General features: G+C 39.6%; 1 protein-coding gene across 5 annotated transcripts in view; it reads right to left on the minus strand.

Moving 5' to 3' along the window:
* ST8SIA1 (ST8 alpha-N-acetyl-neuraminide alpha-2,8-sialyltransferase 1) overlaps positions 1-22,605 on the minus strand; it is a 139,231-nt gene that overhangs the window by 46,955 nt on the left and 69,671 nt on the right. For 3 of the 5 annotated variants that reach the window (XM_027449992.3, XM_013102893.5, XM_027449993.3), the window contains exon 3: positions 13,806-13,898. In XM_027449992.3, the coding sequence (XP_027305793.1) occupies positions 13,806-13,898 (93 nt within the window). Of the gene's footprint in view, positions 1-13,805; positions 13,899-20,546; positions 20,657-22,605 lie in introns of all 5 variants that reach the window. The other 2 variants (XM_027449991.3, XM_005023014.6) reach the window with 1 other exon arrangement.

The following is a 22,605-nucleotide window of genomic DNA, read 5'->3' on the forward strand; positions in this document are numbered from 1 at the left end:
TACATTAACTTTTACTGGCCTAGACCACAGCATAATGAAAATCAGCATGACCAGGAGACATACAGCTGGACAGAGTGTGGGGCATGACCTGAGGACAGAGTGTGAGTAAGAGTCCTGGGATATGCATCCATTTAGCATGTCCCTGCAAAAGCCTCAGCTAGGTCAGCTGATGGGAAGATCATGTGCAGATGATGAGCTGCCCTTCTCCTGTAATGAATCATTTAAAGAGCAGTGAGCTCTACTGGTTCACACAGCTGTACTTTGCATCCAGGAAAAGGGCTGTATGTGTACGATGATAATTTTCTTATCAATAATCTAGCTCAGTATTACACCTTAGCTCCAGTCTGATTCAGATTTACAAGGCTACCCTCCTGACTATTCATCCTTTGTATCTTTTACAAATAATGGGAGCCTAAGAAGAAACTTGCTACTGATCCTGAGTCTGGCCTGTTTTTTAGTTGGCAAATAGATATATAACTGACTAAATTTCTAAGTCCCAGGTCTCACAGAATTGAATAATACCATTCTGGTAACAAAGTCATCTGTCTTTTTATCTGTGCCATCTTACTTTGAAATGCTGGCTTCCACAAATACTCTACCAATTTCACATATACATGTACACTTAATTGTTCACTCTGTCAGCCTGCATACAAATTGTGGTGTTTTAACTTGGGTGGCCAAGCTCCACCACAATCACTCTCTCACTCCTCCTCCTCAAAGAGGAATGGGGAGAAAATATGATGAAAAGGGCTCAAGGGTTGAAATAAGGACGAGGAGATCACACAGTAATTATCATGACGGGCAAAACAGACTCAGCACAGGGTGACAGTAAGATTTATTATCAATTGCTAACAAGCTAGAGAAGTGAGAAACACATGAAAGAATCCAAAAGCACCTCCTCCCCATCCTCCCTGTTCCACCTCCTCCCCCGAGAGGCACAGGGGAACGGGGGAATGGGGGTTATGGTCAGTCTATAGTGCTTCTTCTCTGCCGCTCCTTCTTGGTCACTCTCATCCCCTGTGCTGTGGGGTCCCTCCCATGGGATGCAGTCCTTGCTGAACTGATCCAGCATGGGCTGCCCACAGGCAGCAGCTCTTCAACAATTGCTCCAGATATGGGTCCGTACCACGGGGTCCATCCCTCAGGAGCAAACTGCTCCAACCTGGCTCCCCCACGAGCAGCTGCTCCTGCCAGACTCCCTGCTCCTTCATGGGCTCCTCTCCATGGGCTACAGCTCAAGCCCAGAATCTGTTCCATCAGGGGTCCTCCACAGGCGGCAACCTCCATCAGTGCAGGTCCACCTGCTCCACCATGGCCTCCTCCATGGCCTGCAGCGTGGAACCCTGCTCCACCGTGGTACTCCATGGGCTGCAGGGGGACATCCTGCTTCACCATGGTCCTCACCACACGCTGCAGGGGACTTCTGCTCCGGCGCCTGGAGCACCTCTCCCCCTCCTTCTTCACTGACCTTGGTGCCTGCAAGACTGTTCCTCACTCCTCTCACTCTCACAGCTGCTGTGTATCACAACATTTGTTTCCCTGTCTAAAATATTCTCACAAAGGTGCAAACAACATCACTTATTGGCTCGGCTCTGGTCAGCAGTGGGGCCCTTACCAACCATGGGGCAGATTCTAGATCCTTCTCACAGAAGCTACCCATATGGCCTGCTGCTACCAAAACCTTGCCACGTAAACCCACTACATCTCTACAAAAAAAGTCAGAATGTTTCTTTTGACGACCTTTTAATGTACAGTAATGAGTCTCAGTAAAGCTGTTTGATGCTTTTTCCCCACCAGAGTTTAGATTCACTTTTTAGAGTTCTCAGCAATAAGCTATTTACAGTTTTAAAGACTTCTTCTCATGAAACATAAATTATTGACACCAACTGGAAAATTTGATTTTCATACCTTACATACCGTGGCTTTGGAAACAGGTTTTAATCCTTCATTATACTTTTTTCTCAGTTTTGATGTCATTTAACTTTTTCTTGCTTTCTGTGGAAGGCCTTCTGAACATCTAGATACTTCCTTCGATGTTTAATCACTTCCACTATTTTCCATGTAGTACACTAACCAACTAAGTCAGAGTAACTAATTCCTTCTGACCTTCATTCTTCTTCACTCTCTTAATACAGGTAATATTTTTTTTTTCCCTATTTTCTGGGGACATGTGGAAAAACAGTACCAAAGATCTTTCCTTAGTGGTTCTGATAATGCTCTGGCTACTTACTTAGAAACTCCAGAAAGGATCTCACAATCCCTTTAATTTCTGATTTACCTAGGGATCCCTTAACCTTTTGTTCTCCATTCTCACTTTCATTCTAAACCCTTTGTCAGGACTAAACGTTCATCTTTTCTGCATTAACTCCTTCACTATTGGGCACTAGACCTGCTGTAGCTTACCTCTTCCTCGTTCTTTCACTGTATTTACAGTCAAATTCTAGTTTCATCAATGATGTCACAGTATTGTCTTGCAGGTATTGCATTACTCCCCTTTTAATAAATTTCTACCAAATTCTCAGAATTCTGCTGCTAAATTATCATTTGGAATTTTATAAATGACATTTTGAACCTTTTAATGCAATTGCTAGATTCGGTGCCCTTCAGTCCTTACACAGAGAAACTGATGGAAACAGAAAACTATAAAAGATAAAAGATTCAATGTAGCATGTAGGTGTTTTTAGAATATTGTTTCTTCCCCTCTGCTGTTAGTGCTCTGTTTCCCCTACCTCTCCAATTATTTTTAAACATTTCAAGTACATTTCCTCTAAAACAGTTTGCTTCTTGTACTTAGAGTAGCAAATCCAAGGAACAGAAATGGTAAACAATAAGCAAGTAAAATATAGTTGGTCAACATCCAGCTTTTAATATGGAGCATTAAGAAAGGGGATGAGGCTGTTTTAAGTAGCATCAACCTTCCTGGGGAAAAAAAAAAAAAATCTAACAGCTGTAGCTCACAGGAAACTACAGAGATAAAACAAGACAAGTGTCCAAGTCAGTAAGATAAAGCGTACAGCTTTTTACTACTACATTACATGCAAGAAAGGGAAGTAACTCCCTCTTCCTTTGTCCCTTAGAACCCATAATAAATTTCATGATTTTAGAGATAGGGTAGAAGTGCTCAGCCTCCTTTTTCTAATCCTCTCTTCATCCCTTTAGATTCAACTTCTTACAGCAGTTCCTCTCCAAAGGACTGTTTGTTTATTTTTCTGGAAAGTTTTCTGATTATGCTTTCCTTTCCCTTACAACCAATAATGAATTTCTTCATGATTTAAGAGAGAGGGTTGAAGTGCTCAGAATCAAATCTTCATAAATTCTCAGAGATGGGACAAACTGTTAAGTATTCACCTGACCCAAAATGACAACAAAAATGTGTCATGCATAAAGCAACAGGCATCCTTTTACAATTGACTTCAAATTTCTGACAACAGACCTTTCTCTGATGAGAAACCATGAAATGATGAGAAACCATGATGAGAAACCATGAGAAACTCATGATTCAGAGCCAGCACCGGGAAGAGGCCCTGAGGGCCAAACAGATTGTGACCCCCATGTCTGCCCATCTAACCAGAGCAGCTGACCCTCACTGAAAGCCCTATGCCATATTAACCAACCTTCCTGTGTACAAAGTGATCTGGTATTCAGTCACATCTGAAGAAAATATATCGCTTACCTTCCAAGGATCTTCATAGCTAAACATTTATCTAAACAAATAAAAGAAAAATACTAATCTGACAGCTGTCAACTTCCCAAAATTTATACGGAAGTAAACCAAAAGCAATAAAATGCAAATACCAATTTTTACAACTGTTCTGTTCAGAAAACTAGCAGTTTCACTATAAAATAAAATAAACCCAACTCTACTTGGAGGTGTATTTTCACTAAAAATTATTCTGTTTCTAGATCATACATAAAAGGCTGCTGATGAAAAATGTTCTCTGATGCTTACAATGATTCATTTCTAGCAATTCAACAACATCTTCTTGTAAGAAATACAGAGAAGTTTTTTAACATTCTGACTCAAGTGAATTGTCCTTTTAATCAGCTCAATTTTTGCTTATAAAAACTATTTAATGAATCACAATCTCACACTCCTAGATTTTTTAACTGCACATTCATCATAGGGCAAGCATTATAGTATAAAAAACAACAGATATATTGATGTTTTCCAATAAATCAACTTGCTTACATTTCTTCCTTAAAGGACAGGCTATACTTCCAGGACTAAGGGTGGGCAGAAAAGGCTACCTAGACCCCAGAGCAGACAGGGAAGAAGAGAGTGCCTCATCCACAACCCCTCCGAATTTTCACCTTGGAGAGCAAGTCCAGCCAACGGATCCATGAACAAAATAACAAACCTTCCCTGACAAGGAAAAAACTGTGTCAAGTTTTTGGTTGGTGTAAAGCACTGCAGTGGGAGCTACAATCATTTATACCTCTAAAAGACTCCATATAGGATTTTCTCTCTCCTTTCACCCTTTCCTGTAGCATTTATTCTAAGTTATACTGATTTAGGTTTTCCATGCAAATTCATGTTTATTGAGAAAAAAAAAATGATTTTGGTAATAGAAAACTAAATCTTTCCAGAGTTTACAGAAAGGGAAATATTGACTATGAAAACAACATCAAAATGTCAGGAAAAAAAAAATCAAATACTTTCATATTCATTATAGCAAATTCTGACTGAAAATGATTGGTTGGATCTTGTCCTCCCCAGCTGAGAGTGCCAAAATAAAATCTAGGAGGAGGCTTCTATGGTACAAGCTCTTGTTGACCAACCGAGCAACTCGTTTCCCTACTGCCCATCAGCCTCTGCTGGAGGCCAGCAGTGCTGGAATCTCACAAATCAGCTGAGATTTACATAAGTAAAACCCACCAGCCTCATCAGTTAGATTATCTCGTTCCCAGCAATCCCCTCCACTGTTTAATGAGAAAACAGATAATTAACCCCTCTCCCTGCCTCTTTGATGCCTATACATAACCTAAAGCTTTTGGCTTGTGGCTCAGCACATTAGGATAATTCGTGCACTCCTGTGACAGTCTCTTGAATAATATATATATATAATATATATATATAGTCTTTCTCTGAAGTATATGGTATCACACTGCAGCAGATACTATTAAAAGTGGAAGTTTTTTTTTTTTTGTTTTTTGTTTTTTTTCCAGGGGGGTGGTAAGGAGGAGAGGAAGTCAACCTGAAAAGTGGTTTTCTGTGTTCTCGTTATTTTTCTCTTCTAGATTACAGGAAGTCATGTATCTTCACTTAAAAAGATACGCTTGCTTTTTTTTTTTTTTTTCCCAATCAATATCTGAAAAAATACAAGAGTAGCAGTAGAAAAATCTGGGTTAAACTCACAGGCTGCAAAGAAAGGTTAGTTACTTAAACAGGGATTATTTTCTTTAAAACTTTTGAGATGCAACCTTGAATAAACTTGGGTTGCTCATACATGACATTAAATTGCTTGATACAGAAAAACATTACAAATACAAGTTATTTCACTTTCTTTGAAATATTACTTGCATACTTAAATATGATAGCAGTACTTGGGTACACTATTCCACATACAGGTGATAGGTTTAGCAGCTCTCATATCAAGTTCTTCCACAGGAGTACAAGGATGAAGAAAATCACCCTAATTAAAAGCATTTCTTGCTCAAGGACATACATTACCTCTCGCATTTCACAAACCTAATAATGGAAAATCAGACAGCTGGTTGTCTTTCTGTTTGGTACTGCTGGTAGACTTTTCATTCCAGTTATCTTAAGACAGCAGGAGGTAGGGAAAAAGAAAAAGCAAGTTCTCCTGCAATGGCTTGCCAAGAAAATGAAAATGTGTGAGACAATGTGTTAATGAATATCATCACATACTGGCAAGCACTGGTGATTTTGGTAAGACAAAGATTTGCAATTAAAATGCCATTTGCAACACTGATAACTATAATTATCACCAAAATCCCAGATTAAACTAGGAGATATACAAATACATATGTAAGATAGTGCTTTTCTACTTCTACAATAAATATGCATTAGCAACGAAATTTGAGGACTTTCCTATCAGAAATCCAAACGGATTATTTTAAACCTCGTGTTTTCTATTTTTGCTTTATGATAATCATTAATAAAACACTGATTTTTTTTTAAGAGAGAGCATCAAACTATGATTTCATGACATTTCACTTGTGTCTCATTCACCCCATTATCAATTAGTCCTTTCAATTATTTTAGCATGGAACCTTTTGAAGACTAACTAAATGGAGGGTCCCCCAGATACCATCTTGCCTGCCCTTACGTCTCAGGGGAAATTCTACTTGGTCAGCCAAACGTATCAGACCTGCATTTAAACACAAGCTAGATGGATTTCACAGCACGCTCTGTGATGTTCTTTCTAATGTCTAGTAATCATTTCACCTGATGAAGTATTGCCTCACCTCCAGTCACCTTAGCTAGCAGCACCCCAGGAAACTGTTATAGCTCTCCTCAGTCTTTCCTATTTTCCCCTTCTCCACAACCAGATTGTTGGTTAACTTTTCCTCTCATTTCTCATTTTCCTCAAAATTTCATCCCATTGTTTCTCATCTCATCACCAGCAATTGAAACTTTTCTTTGGAGCCACTGATGTGTTTTGAGATACCTCTAGATGTAGCAATCCTTTCCTTGGGGCTCAGGTTTCAGAGATCTTCTTGCTTCTGCTCTTCACTCCACTCTACAGTTGGCACTTGGTATTCGGGGTTTTATCAAACACAAAGTGCCAAATCTGAGCACAGTACGCTAGCCGAGACATGGCTGGGCTTACATGTACCTCTTCGTGTCTTACATTTTTTTTGATAACCCAACATAGCATTTGCTATCATCTAAATAGTAGGATATTGCTTATTCATACTCAGGCACTGACCAAAGATGACATGTTTCTTTTCTGCAGAAATGCCACCTAGCCAATAACTCACCCATTTTTTTGCTTTTTCCTTACTGAGTGGAGGCCTCTGCATTTGCTTCTTCTGGATAGCATTCTGTTTAGTTCAGAATGCTTCTCTAATTTTTCATCACAGCTTTGAATTTAAATTGCAATGCCAATTTACATGGCATGGCTGCGTATTTGTATTGAGAAAATAGATGCCTTTCAGTGTGACTCATCTACTGCTATGATTTCAAAAGCTGACTTCAAAACAGTAACTGTACGTATGGGGCTTAACTCAAATTAACCAAATTATTTAGGAATGTTTGATTACACTGTAAAAGACTGTTCCATCTATGTCTTCCTACATGGGTTTGGATTTGGTGATACCTAAAAAGTATAACTTTGCAGTCAGTCTCTGAAGCTTTTGAGAGGAAAAATCATCTAAAACTCATCTGCGAGAAGCAAAAGAAAATACACAATAAATTACTGTTTTTTAAATGTGTTTTATATCTCTTTCTTACTTTAAAATAGATTATAATCCTGTTCACACTGGCAATCAAGGAGAGAGGGGGCAGAAAATAGAGCAAAAGCCATTGATTTAAATGGGGCATCTCAGAAAGTGAGAACAAACTGAGTTTTGCTCAAGGCATGGCTATAATAACATGGAATCATCCTCGTCGCAGCATGAATTGTTGTTGCAAGTCCACATTTTTCTATGCACCAGCTAATAAACCACAAAAGCCAATCAGAAATTCTGGATTTTTTTCCTGGTTCTGCCTTTGGCCTGATGGCAACATTGGCAAGTCCTTTTCATCACCTCACTCAGGCTTTCTTTTCTGCTCAGCTGAGGACAAAAATAGGTGTTCCTCAGAGACAGAAACTACAGCTTCAGTTGCTAACAAATTTGAAGCTTTCAGGTGAATTTCATATTATAGAAAAGACTGATTAAAAGCCAATGAGGCTCCAAGCACCCACTGTATACAGAAATGTTTGTTGTACTTTGTAGCTTGCCCATAAGAACTGTTTCCCAGAAATATTACCCCCTTGCTGTTGGCAGAGACATTCTCAGACTCTTGTAGAACATAAAAGGGCAGTTTTGTGATGTGAATGAAAACAATGATCATTAACACTTTGGAGTGCTTCTCAGTGGAATAACCTGAGCTATACTCAACAGTGGGTACCAGGAATGAAGGAAGAACCACTATGTGAATTATTTAAAATCCAGTGGTTAAATGAGTTCACAGGGAAAGATCCTCTCATCCCCTTGATTGCTAAAGAAAGAACAAGAGATGAGCAAGATGGATATCCCTTCAATAACTTTTCTTTCTTTCTTTCTTTCTTTCTTTCTTTCTTTCTTTCTTTCTTTTCCCTTCTTTCTTTCTTTCTTTCTTTCTTTCTTTCTTTCTTTCTTTCTTTCTTTCTTTCTTTCTTTCTTTCTTTCTTTCTTTCTTTCTTTCTTTCTTTCTTTCTTCTCCTCCCTCCCTCCCATCCTTCCTTCCTTCCTTCCTTCCTATCCTTTCTTTTTCTTATTTTTTTCCTGCTCTCTTTCAATTACCAACTTAAAATATAACTACCTAGAATATATTGTTTTTACATGGAGACATACTCGAAAAATTCTGATGCATCGTTTTTATGAATGTGAGCAACAGGGCCATGAACAACAGGGCTTAAACTGTACATCTGTTTAATCAAAGATGAAGGAAGCTTTTATCAAATTAAATAATTGTCTCAGTTCAGTCTTTTTATTCCTAATGGCTTAAGTCAATTGGACTCAAAGCTGTCTTCAGGACTGAATCCAGGAAAGATTATTAGCTGGCTCTTAGATGCAGGGAGAACTGGAAAGCAATTTAATCCCACTCAAATTTTGTGGGAACCTAATAAACAACTGCGATATTTAACTGACATTTCAAAGCTTCAAGGCAGAATCATTGCATTTGTTAGCCATTAGTCTCATTCCTTCATCTTGCTTCAGTGCAGGAAATGGAGGCAGAAAAAAATTGTCAAATATCAGAGATGAAAAAAGTGATTTAATTTACTGAAAAAAAAAAATATTCACACCCAGTGAATAGAAGTTCATACCAAGCTGCCAAGAGTGATGGGTGACCGTAAAGCTAGTTCTTAAAGTTTCAGTCAGACTATTTCCATTAGCAATGTTATACAACTATTGAGAGACTCCACTATAAAGACTTAAATAAAAACATCCACATTTCAAACAGTGAAGGTCAATACCACCTCAGCTAATTCTTCAGTGTGTTCTGTATTCAAAGCAACAAGACACGCTGCAGTAGTAGACATATGGATCGCCTACACCCCCTCTCTGACAGCAGACAGTGCAGGTATTTCACAGAAATGTTCATAACAAATCTAATTATGGTGACTCCAAAGCCCTGAACACATACAGATATTACCCAGTCCTCATCCAAGTGACTATTCTCAATGAAGTGAGAGGTTATCAAACAGGGACAGCACAGTGCTGCCTCAGAGCCCAGCCCTGCAGCCTCTGCACGCACCAAGCTCCCACACCTGGGACCACAGCACTGAGCCAGCCACAGAGAAGCTGGAGGTACGGAAGGGCACCTTGTCTCTTCCTTTCAACAGAAGGGCTGTCTTCTCTTACAAGACCAGCAGCATTAATCCCCACTATTCTCCTACCACATACCGCTATCCATCATGGTGGGCTGAGGCCGGCAGGAGGTAGGGAGGGTCTTCTCCAGGAAAAGGAGCAGATCTAATCACTCGTCATGCAGAGGGGGTTACAAGGGCAATGACTCCAAGTCCCCTTTCACAATCTGCTGCTCAAGCTGACAACAGCATCAGCCCACAGAGCAGCTGCATGGCTGTCTGTGCTCTCATGAGTGCAAAGTGTGCTCCTTCAAGCACCGTCGATGCTTATAAAACACAAAACCTTGAAAGGACAAGGGAGAAAAGCCTCACACAATCCAATTGGTTTTTGTATTATGTCCCAAAGACAGTGTCAGTAAGTGTGTTACGTAACTCAGGGACTTCTGTTAGTTATAACAATGCTGAATTATCGTAAATCATGTTACTATGTTAATTTGCCATTTGCTAATAAGATTATTACTACACAGGTCAGGAACACACACAGCTTGTGGATAAAATACTCACCAACAGACATCAGTAGATCTGAAACTCAGTGAATGCTGGGAAAACATCTATTTAGACAGCTATATCCACATTAATGATGATATATGTCTGCATAGGTTAGACAGAGTAGGAAGGCTAGCAACTAGAAACTAGGAAGACTGCTGCAAACAGCATTTGTTTGCAGATTTAATTGAAACGTTAGACAAAATGTAAGGGTATTTTTAGAGGACATTTGCCAAAGATGTTGAATATGATAAGAAAGCTAGAATTTGCTTCTCCTAAATAGCCCTAAAACAGTGACTTCAGAAACATGTAATATCTACATCCTTAACAGTAACCCTTTGTATCACTTAGTCAAAATCTTCTACCACTGATCAAAAATCGCCACTATCTACATAAGCATTTTTATGTTCACATGTGATCTTCTAACTAGTCCCACTCCACACTTGTAGGCAAGTTTTCAGAATACATAAAACCATCACTGTAAATACCGTTACTTTGTTCATTTTTTCATGCAGCCTAAAAACAGCCACATGCACATCACAGGTCTCACTACTGCACTGCCTTCTTCCTAGCAGTGATATGCAGCCACTACTCATAGCTGACTAGGGAGGTAGGGGAATGAACTGGAAATATCAAGGAAAATCGGAAACATCAACCCCTTTACAGTCCTGTATTTGATTAAGGTATGGGCAGGGGGAGAGAAGGAGAGATTGAGGGGAGAACGTTGTGGTGATCCCAGAAGTAGCTTTTCACAACATTTCAGTCCCAATTACAACCTCAATCCAGGCTTTGACAGGGAAGTAAATTTTGACTGTAAAGTGAAAACAGAAGCTTTACACAAGCTCAAAGCACTAACTGAAGGGAGATGCCTGTGACACATTTTAGATAAAAAAAGAAATTAGGGCAGTCATCATGAGTCCTTTAGTCAGCTAAGGAAATTTCTATGATAATTCTATTGTCAGTGCTCACGTATAATATGAAGCAAAGTTAGGGTAGGAAATTCCTCAGAGTTTTTAAAATCCAAGTTAGAACTGAGCACCATATTTTACACGTAAAACTGTACTACTTGCACAGTTATATTTCCTGCTTAAAACCAAGTAGGAACTCGATCTCTATGTCTGTTATTATTATTTGCCAACTTCAAGTTTTGCAAAAGGCAGCATTTAGAAAGTATAACTAAAGTCGATGTACTCCCAGACTAAAGTTTTTACTGTCCCATCCTATGGCTCTAAGCTGGAGGGAACAGTGGTAGCTCAGATATCACTGAGCAATAATTACTGGCAACAATTTAGTTTCCTATAGGTAATCCTTTTGATTTTAAAACAACAGAGAAAACTGCCTCCACATCCCTGGTATGAAAAATTTGCCCTATCCAACATGCCTAATCATAAATTATCTAGCAATGTTAAATCTTTTAGAAGCAACGAATGGTGTTGCAGGACCAATTCACTAAATCTGCCATAACACACTTGAGAGATAATTGAGATGTCAAGCCTCATCAATATCAACCTACTCAAAGTAAGGACAAGAGGACAGTGGAAGAATGATAATGAATAATACCATTATGTGAAGCTAGTTAACTTACAGCTTAGAAACAGATACATATCAGTCACCAGTCTGAAAGTCCTTGAATATCATGAAAGTCTGGACTTACAAGCAGTCTTAGTTCCTTAAAAAGCTTCTTTCCATAGAAATTGATTATTTTTTGAGCATAGTAGTCTTTCTTGTGTTTTAACTTCCAAGCTTGCACCATTTATCAAATTCTAACTTAAGATGCAGAAGGCAAAATAATAAGTTTACAAGAAAGATTAGTCAAATATAATTTAAAAAGAAAAAAAAAAAGAAAAAAAAAAAAAACTCTTTCTGAACAGGCAGAGGAAGTGTCAGATCTCTCAAGAGCTTCAAGCCTGAGGAGGTTTCTGCCAATTTTCAGCACTGTGGGTTTGTTCTTTATCTCATTCTCAGTAGTTGTCTATACATCTTCTTATCTAATCAATACACACACATATACATCCCAGATTACTTTCTGTACTTTTTACAAGGCTTCGAAGGCCTTGCATCACTGTTATCATCCATTTTGAAAACTGACATTGGAAACAATCCCATTTTCTGATCTCTTTTTCTTTCCTCACTTTCACTTTCTCCATTTTCCTTCCCCATCCACTCCCCCTTTGATATCCCTCTCTCACAGAGTATTGTTTCACGTCTACTCATTCCTTCCTTTCCTCCTTGCTGGTTAACTCCACAGTCTCTCTAGTGTAGTTCCATATTTTTCCTCTAACATCAATAAAAATATTTTTCCTTTTCATTTTCTGTTCAAAAATATTAAGTATGGTATGCTTTCCACTTTAAGCCTTGGTGAGGTGTGTGAGGGACAGAAAATGTCCATGAGTTTAATAATCCCCTGCATTGGCAACTGTAAAATCCTTTGCAAGCTCTGTACTTCCCACTGCTCTTCTTCATTTTACCCATGATGCTATTGCAAAGATAATCTTCTTTCTTCCATTTGATGCTCTGTCCGTTTCAACCCACTTTTTAAATCAACATCATTAGCTGTGTACTTTCCATAGGATTTTCAGAATCCCCACCCTCAGGCCCCGCTGCCCTGAGCAGCTCCCTCTTCCTGCCTGGCACGTGGTGCCATTCTCTGCCAATTCTGCTTGTTTTGCTTTCTTCTTATCCCAACAGCCTTTCTGTGCCTTCCCCTGCTCAGACACTCTCTGCTTGGAATCAGCTCTTGAAGTTGATAACTTCTCTATTTCCCTCTTGCTCACCCTGCCTTTTCCATTCCAAGAAAAGGCATATGTCCAAGACTGGCATACAACCCATCTTTTCCACACACAAAAGTAAACAACACTTCAGTTCCTGACAGAGGAAGAATACTACATTTAGATACCAACAAAAATCAAATTCCAGGTCTGTTGTGTGCCTTTCTTTCTCAAACACCTGGCTTTCTAGTATTTGTTTTATTCCACTACTTTGCTTCCTTTCACAATCTCTCACCTCCCAGCACCTCCATTATACAGTTCTCTTATGCCTAATCATTTCCTGCTCACTCTCGGTTTATGCCTTTTCTCTGTGTTTTTCAGGGAGCATGGCAGGCTACTACCAGATCTCATTACAGGTGATAAAACAAGTAACATAGCAATTAAAATTCAGCAAGGCAAAATCAGAGAGATGGCACCGACTTTTTTTTTTCCCTTGTCTCTTCCCCTCTCTCATCAGCTACCGACATTTGGAAAATTTCAACCAACTCAAATAATCAACAAAATTTTATCCCAGTCTCCTAAGAAGCACAGCTTGTATGATCACAACCTGCTGATCAGTTCTATTCTAATATTTTTTGTACCCATAATTCAATATCAAATAGCAGAGAGTAAGGACACAGAAGTAATCAGTGGCTCCTTCATTAGCCTCTTCATTAACCATGGGATGCAGCAGCCAGCTGACCCCACCAGCATACTAGTTTGGACCACTCATTAATATGTGCCTGGACTATGAGTAGCCAAAGCTCCTCTGGCATGTAGCCAGCCATGCAGTTAAAAGTAGGGAGCTGCAAGCACTGAGGGGAGTATGGTAGGAGAAATAACTCTGCAGGAAGCCATTCTCCCTTAGTTTCCATGCTTACAGTGAAAAGATCTTGTTATATTTCACCTAACAACAACCCAATGTGCATTTCATCTTTTCCAGAACCTTTTCCATGAGAAGAATGCAACTCTGGCACACTAATATCTATAACACAGAAGAAGCATTTTTCTTTTTGATTTCTCCAGTCCAGAGAAAGAATAATATGCTCCCTACCTTTTCTGAATTATACTGGGATTTGCAGTCACCAGCTGGGTTTTTGTTCCAACATCCTTGCTGTATTCACTGGATAGTGGAGGAAGGTTGCACCTGTGCACAGAAAAACATTCAAGATTTTAACTGGCATTCAGGATTGACAGGCTTCCACTTCAGTCTATATAAGTCTGCAAATTTGCAGTACTCAAAAACAAAAACTGCAAGCTGACAGAAAATGTGAAAGTGCTGTACAGATACTAGACCAAGCTACCAATGTTCCCTACTATACCACATCTATAAGCACAATAGGACATTTTTGTACCAGATTGTGGGGAAATGTAGAAACAAAACCTTTTGCAGAGATGATCCTATCCTATGTAACTATTAAGCAAAAACAAAGACAGTGATTTGGCATTTCTGACAGGTTGAAATTTGGTGAAGGAGGCTGTTATTATCTATAGCAAAAACATTTTTGACCTCTTCTCAAGTTCTGAAAAGTTTTTACTTATTTTGTTTTGTTTTCCAGTATCACACTCATGACTGTTATCACTCTCTAGCAGCACAAGCATTACATATGTCTTACAAGCATTACATATGTCTTGCAAGCAATGGGCAACTGGAATTTTTTAACTTTGTGGGGTAGTCTTCAGCATACTAGAATTTACAAAGAAAACAGAAAAAATGTAAGTGGCTATCTAATATGCGCATATCAGTCCTCTCACAGCCTTGTTCTGGTGGGAAAGGTGATAACGTAAAACCATTAAGTGACTAAGCAGATCTACTATGGCAAGCAGAAAGACAAGACTCTGAAAAACAGAAGTGGAGAGAAGTTTCCAAACAATGCACAGTCCTAAATGTTTCTGACTAAAGATCTGGGAGAAGAAGGAAGGAGCGGTAGATAAAGGTGAAAATACATTCAAGCAGTATCCAAGCCTGTGCACTGCTGTAGAAATAACAGTTAGGAGAAACATACTCAACAAATTGCAACTAAAATGATCACTAAATTGACACCAAAAATGGATGTCAAAACAGTATTTTCCATTTCAAAGTTGTCTAACTTTTTAAAATCAAGGATACAGATAATAGTTTTAATGCAAAAAGGGCAAAAAGGAAACACAGATTCTCAGAGAAAAGTAGAATTTGGATTTTTTCTGTAACAAGTCTTTTATGTTTTAGTGCTGCTGGGTTGTTTTTGAGGTGTTTCCTCCCCCTCCCCCCCCCCCCCCCCCAAAAAAAAAAATACTGTTTTGGCCTGTATTATAACCAAATTTGCCCTCGATTTTTTAAACTCAGCCACAGAATCAAGAGATCACCATGCACTTGTGCTGGTTTCCCTGCCTTAACGTGGCACAGTCCAGAGGAGCAGAGCTCAAGGCAAGGAAGGAAGCCAGCACCTGGCTGCTGCCATGCTGGGCAGGAGCTGCCCTAGGCCTAGGGTCAGGCCACCCAGGACTCGGTTGGGCCTGCAGCCTTGCAGGGAGCCCTTATTTCAAATTTACCATGTCTCTTCCCATTGCTACGGAGACGTGGGTTTCTTTGCTGCAGGTCATACTCCTGTGAAAGTCAACCTCATTTCTCACCATGTAAACCATTATACTTTCTCTGGCACTCTTCTTCTCCAGCAATATCTCTGTGTTCATCTTTCAGGCAGACCGGTTTGGTCACCCTCGAGTCCAGCAACAACCAGTTGCTTATTCCATTTAGTTTTTAATCTTACTAAATCAAAGGCCCGTTTCCTAAGCTAGTGAGAAGCAGGACCTGTGGAGCCATGGTTCAGTTTTTAGGGCTGTTTCCGGGTGCTACTCCAGGAACTCTGGGACAACATGTTTTATGACAAGGCAAGCCCTTGCTCCCTTAGCGGTTGCTGCCCTGTGAATATTTTCACTGGCCTCCGCAGGAGCGGCAGAATGGTTCCACACAAGTGTTGTGGCAGGAAGCAGCAAAGGAGCTACTCAGGCTGCAGGCTGTACCTCCACGTGCTGTTGTTTGTGTGGTATTGGTGCCCAGTGAGGGTGCTAGTGTGTGCACACAGTATGCTTCATACAGTTTTCTTAATGCCAAACATCCCACATTCCTTAAAAACACCAGAACAGTGCATTGCATGTGTTAGAATACAGTCAAATACCAGCCATCAAAACCATATTCTTAAATTCACTTTATCAGAAAATGCCATGAAGGACAGCAAAGTCAAATGTATGTCCTCTTGCACCTAGGCCAGGGCAATCCTAAGCACAAATACAGGCTGGGAAAAGAACGGACTGAGAGCAGCCCTGAGGAAAAGGACCTGGGGGTGCTGGTTGACGAGAAGCTCAACATGATCCATCAATGTGCACTTGCAGCTCAGAAAGCCAACCATGTCCTGGACTGCATCAAAGGCAGCACAGCCAGCAGGGCAAGGGAGGTGAGTCTCCCACTCTGCTCTGCTCTTGTGATACCCTATTGGGAGCACTGAGTTCAGCTCTGGGGCTCTCAATATAAAAAGGATACAGACCCGTTTTCTGAGTGAGTCCAGAAGAGGGCCACAAATTTGATCAAAGGGATGGAGTACCTCTCCTGTGACGACAGACTGATGGAGTTGGGGTTGTTCAGCCTGGAGAAGAGAAGGCTCCATGGAGACTTTAAGGAAGCCTTGCGGTACCTAAAGGGGGCCTACAGGAAAGCTGGGGAGAGACTTAACAAACGAGTATAGTGATAGGACAAGAAGTACTGGCTTCAAACTAAATGACAGTAGGTTTAGATTAGATATAATGTAGAAGTTCTTTACTCAGAGAGTGATGAGGCACTGGAACGGATTGCCCAGAGAAGCTGTGGATGCTCCATCCGTGGAGGTGTTCAAGGCCAGGTTGGATGGGGCTTTGAGTAACCTGGTCTAGTGGGAGGTGTACCTGCCCAAGGCAGGGGATTGGAACTGGATGATGTTTAAGGTCTCTTCCAACCCAAAACATTCTATGATTCTGTGTATATGTAACAGACTAATTCAACCATGTTCATCATGAAAAATAAAATTTCCAGGAAAGCTTTGCTCCTTTTCATGACCATATTTGTTAAGATGTGCATGAGGCATCACAATCACAAAGCTGGGGAACAGCTTCTCATTTGATCTACCACAATTTAAGAGAAGCTAGAAAACTTAAAATGAAGCCAGAAAAAAGAGTGATAAAACTTCAGAAATTGAGAAAGGTTTACATAATAATAATAAATAATAATAATTTAAAAAAAAAAAAAAAGATAGCAATTTGTTGTTTTCTATACCTGCACTGAGTAGGATACAAATTAATCAGCATAATACTATCTGCAGAGGTTGTGTGTAGGAACCCTCTCAGTAGCAGTTTTCAATGGCAGGTCAAACAAACATTTGTGAAGCAAGATCTTGCCTCAGAGCAAAGGGATGGAATAAATGACCTCTGTCAGGCTACAATTTAATGGTCTCTGATTCGAATAAACACAAACTTTTAGGGCAAGCTTTAAAGAAGCTTTTGATTTTTGATTGAAGTTTATTTAAAAGCACTGTAAAAGACTGAGATCTGCCTCTAGTTTTATCATCTTCACATATGAATAAAGAAATTTATTTCACAAACCAATCCCAGATGCATTACTTAAACACATCTAACTCCTTTTAGCAGTAAATCTTATTCCCAGCTTATTCTGCATGAAATAATAAGAAGTCCAAGTATCTAGCAGAAAACTCAACACAAATTCAGTTGATCAACAGAAACTTCTTGGCCTTTTCTTTAACACATCAGCAGCATGCTGAGCCCTGCGCAGTTGAGGAATGCATCAAGTAGAAGATTCATCCTAAGAAACATACCTTTTTAATTATCTTACTCTTACTCCTGGTACTAAGGAGTAAGTACATGAGTGTGCATGTACATGTACATGAAAGAAGGAAGTACCAGGACAGTGTCTGAGGCCAGCATTTTTGACATGAGCATAAATGAAAGAGGAGAACATACTGGTCTTTTGTATCTCCTTGCTTAGACACAGATTTTTTGGGGGGTAAAAATATATCAACAAGCACAGCTGTCCATGTGTGCCTTTTTGACATCTAAGAACTTCCAGCTCACTAGGTAGCAACACCTTCAGGAGTGAAATGAGAGGGATCCTTCAACCTTCACAGGGCAGAAATGCCTCTTCTGGGTTTGGCCCAGAGAAAAGTCCATCTCCTGCAGGTGCAGAGAATCCAGGCAGCCTAGCAGGGAAACGCCATGTGCATTTGTTAGATGCTATGTGGTTATCTATATCTTTGTATATTGTGTATTCGCATATTACTAAACACTAGGGACTAATATGAATTTAATACATGATTTCAAATATTCATTTTTATTTTTTTGTGGCACCTTGGCCATTATCAAGACAATAAATACCTACAGCAACTGAACACAATGTTTCTCTGGACTTGTCTACAAACCCCAAAAGTTGTACCATATTTAATATCCCCAGTTCCACCAGGGCTGGTATGGCTAGATGAATGAAAATTCATCTTTGTAATTCATCATCGTTGTAATGAAAAGATAACAGTTTGGCCTCCCCAAACCATGATAGCCATTAGTCAGTGGCTTCTAGTTTTGGAACAAATTCACCAACAACAGCTTGGAGAACTCCCCCCAAGTTCCCTGGAAAGAAACCCTCTTTCTGGTAGATGTACAAACCACAGCAGAGACAAAAGACAGCTGAGGGACAGGAAGAATCATTAGACACATAAATATTTCTTCACGATCTAATGCCAAGAAAACATGTCTCTTCTGTCAAAATAGAGACAAAAACATTGTTTATAGTTCAGTACCCAACACTTCTCTTAAAATACAGGCTGGCATGAAGAGAGAGGGCAAATCAAAAAAACCTTCCTGAAAATAAGGATTACAAACTTGAAAAACAGCCAGGTATCTCAAGAAAAGCCTATGATAACCACACTAACTAAACATGTAGACCATATGTCATGTACCTTTTTTATTGCAGATGCAGTGTGCTGTGCCTTAGGGGCTGAAAACTGCTGCTTTTTTAGTCTCTATGTCGGCACAACTGTGCTTGTAGAAGATGCTCAGCAACGAGATGCAGTTTAAACTCATTAATTAGCCCTAGTGATTACAATTTATGAAAGAAGATGGCTGCAATTGTATTTCCATAAGCTCTGTCATAAGTGAAATCAAAAACAATATGAATAGAAGAACAATGGCAAAACCTAGCATAATTATTTCACACTGCAGAAATACTTAAAAGACATCACACAAATTTCTTATGAAAAAACGTAAGACATTACACAAGTTGTCATGTTCTTTCTCTCTCAGCTCTCAGATTATAGAAATCAGATATAGAAAAGATCTGCTAAATCCTATCTTCCACATGCTACAAAAATACTTTTTCCCAGTGGTATATTAGCTTCTACCCAAAAGAACTGAAACATTTTCCATAAACATGATTGCGTATCACTAATATAAAACAGCCTGCCAGCAGTTAGTGGAATTTTTGCAGGATTTTCCCTACCACTTCTTTACAATTCAAAATAAGTTTGGTACAGATAATGGCTAGTCTACCCTCCCTGGAGAGAAAAAAAAAAATAAAAATCATTTTTCTGATCAAGTGATAAGAGCTGTTTAAAAAAAAAAAGTTTCTGTTGTCCTTGTAACTGATTCCTCCTATGGTATTTCAACTTCCCATTGCATCTACATAAAATTACCATGGCATACCCAACAGTTTCTTGTATTTAGTCTCTGGAACACCCAAGGTATTTTGCAGTAACAGCAATCAGCACAGAGTCTTTCCCCCTGTGCCTTACATATTCTCTTCTGTGAAGGTTCTAAATATACATTTTCTTTGTCTTTAGCTTGTTGTATTTCTTTGTTTAACATTGAAAGCATTTTTGTTCCTTGAGATCCAAACCAGAAATTACATTAGTACTGTTTGGTTTACAGCAAATTTGTGTGAGTTTGTAGTAAGCTATCAGGATTTAACAAGGAGACTTGCTAAAGTGGGAGGTCATTATGTATATACCTCAAAACCCAAAGAAACTACATCTCTCATCTCTTTGGAAGCAGTCCTCCAGTTTCTCCCTCACAATATTTTTCTTGTTCACGTTTAACAAAGAGAAGCTAATTTCTGTCTTTCTTCCTTAGAGAATGCAGATCTAGAAAGTGCCAAATTCAGTCAAGAAGGTTGTAGCTGATTCAGCATTCCTTCTGCCAGATTCTAATAACTTCACAAAGTCCAGAGTGAAAGGATATGTGGAGAACTTAAAAACAAAATGGCATCAAGGAAAAGAGGTTTGGTCTTTTGTCAGCCAGTCAGCCAGAAATTAATCTGGAGGGAGGAAAAACATGGAAACATTTTAGCTTTTTCTATCTTTTTTCTTCAGCCTTGCCCTATGAATCAGTATCTACTCATCATTAATTCAGTGGGTTTCATATGATGGCATTTAGAGTTGTGGAGGATGAAGCACAGTACAGGATGAGACCCTGTCTAATATGGCATAATTAAAAAGAAAAGCAGCTCTTAAGTCCCTGTCTATGACATTGTAGAGGCCGTCACAACCTCAATGCATCCATCTGCACACTACCCCCACAGTACACATGTATCTGCAGAAGCCAGCCAAAACTCTCTATTGCCTCTCCTCACTCCCCAATCACTTGTGTAAAGCATCCTGCAAAGGGAAGAAAGAAAGTACCCAAGGCAAATTATAACTGATTAATCACAACTGAATAGCTTTGAAAAGTCAGAGATTGAGCGGGGGGAAGGGGAGACAATTTGTCATTGAGGTTTCTGTCTTACCGCATGACAAAATCTGCTTGATCTATTTGTTTGCCGCAGCCGCTCTTTTTGAGAATCCCACCGTTTCCCACCACAGAGCATTTCTTCAGTGGCAGCTGGAAGGGTGTAGCCTAGCAACACAAAACAAGGACCAGTTTTACTGAGGAGAATACATACGTCTTTGTAGCAGCCACTCCTGGAGAACCCAGGGAGCTGGCAGGGCTCAAAATGAAGAAAGAAAAGGCAGAATTAGGAGCTAGGAAAAAAGTCCTAAAATTAGGTGGTAAATAGACACAGGACAGTTCTTATCCCCACTCCCCAAACCAGAATGCAACAAACATGACACAAAGGATTGTAACATTTCTGCATAAGCAAAACTGCATAGTTATAAAGTCATGATGCACATAATGACGACGGCAGTCCAACTATGTCTTCTAGCCTTGCTGCAAAGACACACGGGGAAAAATATTACCAGGGAAAAAACAACATGAAAGTGACATTCCGGAGCTCATACACAAAAGACAGCTCTGGAGAATAAAGGAAGGAAGGAGGAACAACATTACAGGATTACAGGATTACAGGAGGGCACTGGGCCTCAGGAGTCGCCTGGTATCCCTCCATCATTCTGTCACTGGGACTGGTCACTCTGAAGCGTTAGGCAAAGATATTTAGAGCTTTGACAGCAGCTTCTTAAACAAAGCATAAATTAAAATTAGAAAGGAATCATTTTAACTAAGGAGCTCTTGTAGCAGGTTAGACGGGCATTAAATTGCAAGGTCAAGTTGTTGTGCTATCTTATGTATCAAATACAGTGGTAAATGAGATTTGTATATCCTTCATTTCAGAGGATCTTAACTATACGTCAGCTTCAAGTCATTCACCTTTAGTGGGGTTGGGATAGTCATTTAAACAGCACACAGTACATCAGTGCAGCCCAGTAAATACATCACAGTGCAACCCAGCAAATACTTTTTTTTTTTTTAAAGGTGGGGGGGAACAGTGTGGGAATTTAAAGTAGCATGATATAGTTATAAGAATGGGATTTGTCCACAATACAACAGTTAATATTCTCCTCATGCAAAATATTGTGCAGGGATTTTTTATTTATCAAACCTGTCAAAACCTGACTTTGCAGCACAGACAGAAGTTACTGCCTGGGTCTCTGAGAATGCAAATGCGACAGTGACAGGATGCAGCACGGCAAAACAATTATTCTGTCCTGGAGGACAAGCTGGAACGGTAGCAGTACTTATTGTCACTTAAATGTACAGAGCAATATCTAACACTGCATAATGTATTCACCAGGCATTATAACAGTGTACATGGTCTAGAAAACAGACCCAGCATTATAGCACAGACTGTATTTGTTAGGACTTTTTCTACTGTCATTTATTTTCTTTCTTAGATGTATTTGTTTCATCAACTTTTCTCAGCAAATCAGATTCCTTTCAGCTAGTATGAAGCTACAACCTGCTTTCTAACAAAATAAATCTAAGCGTTCTGCATATCCTAACTCTGGTTTAACATATGCTACAACAGAAAAATCAATTGTAGTTTCCTGAGGCCCAGCCACTGTTGAGAACCCAGGGATAGCACAGCAGAGCAATACTCAGTATGCAGCTGCATTCTGACCCCACATCTGTCTTACCAAGAACATTTTTGAATTTACCCAGTAAGCGAACAAGGAGTGTATGCTGAAATTCAAAGGACTTCTCATTGCTGGGGTGACCCTGACCAAATGAGTGCTCATATGCTGTGTTGGGGGTTAAGTTTTTATACATAACAGTACCTTTCTTATTCAAGGTATGTCAGAGCTCTTTCCAAGACAGCTAACTATGCAAAGGCAAGGCTATGACAAATCACAGACAAAGGCAGAAGCCATTAACTTAAGAGCTGTGAACACTCTTGTCACATAACTTCTGTGGCTTCAGTAAATGTTGAATGTCTTTATATCCCCAAAATAAACATTTAGGAATTACTAAATGCTTCAGAATCCTGAGTTGCAAACAGCCTTTGATATTGCTTGAGATGAATTGCTGTCCTTCAAGGGATGCTTATATCCTGTTACGCTTAGAGATGA

Source organism: Anas platyrhynchos, chromosome 1 (assembly GCF_047663525.1).
Source record: "Anas platyrhynchos isolate ZD024472 breed Pekin duck chromosome 1, IASCAAS_PekinDuck_T2T, whole genome shotgun sequence".
Classification (NCBI taxonomy): domain Eukaryota; kingdom Metazoa; phylum Chordata; class Aves; order Anseriformes; family Anatidae; genus Anas; species Anas platyrhynchos.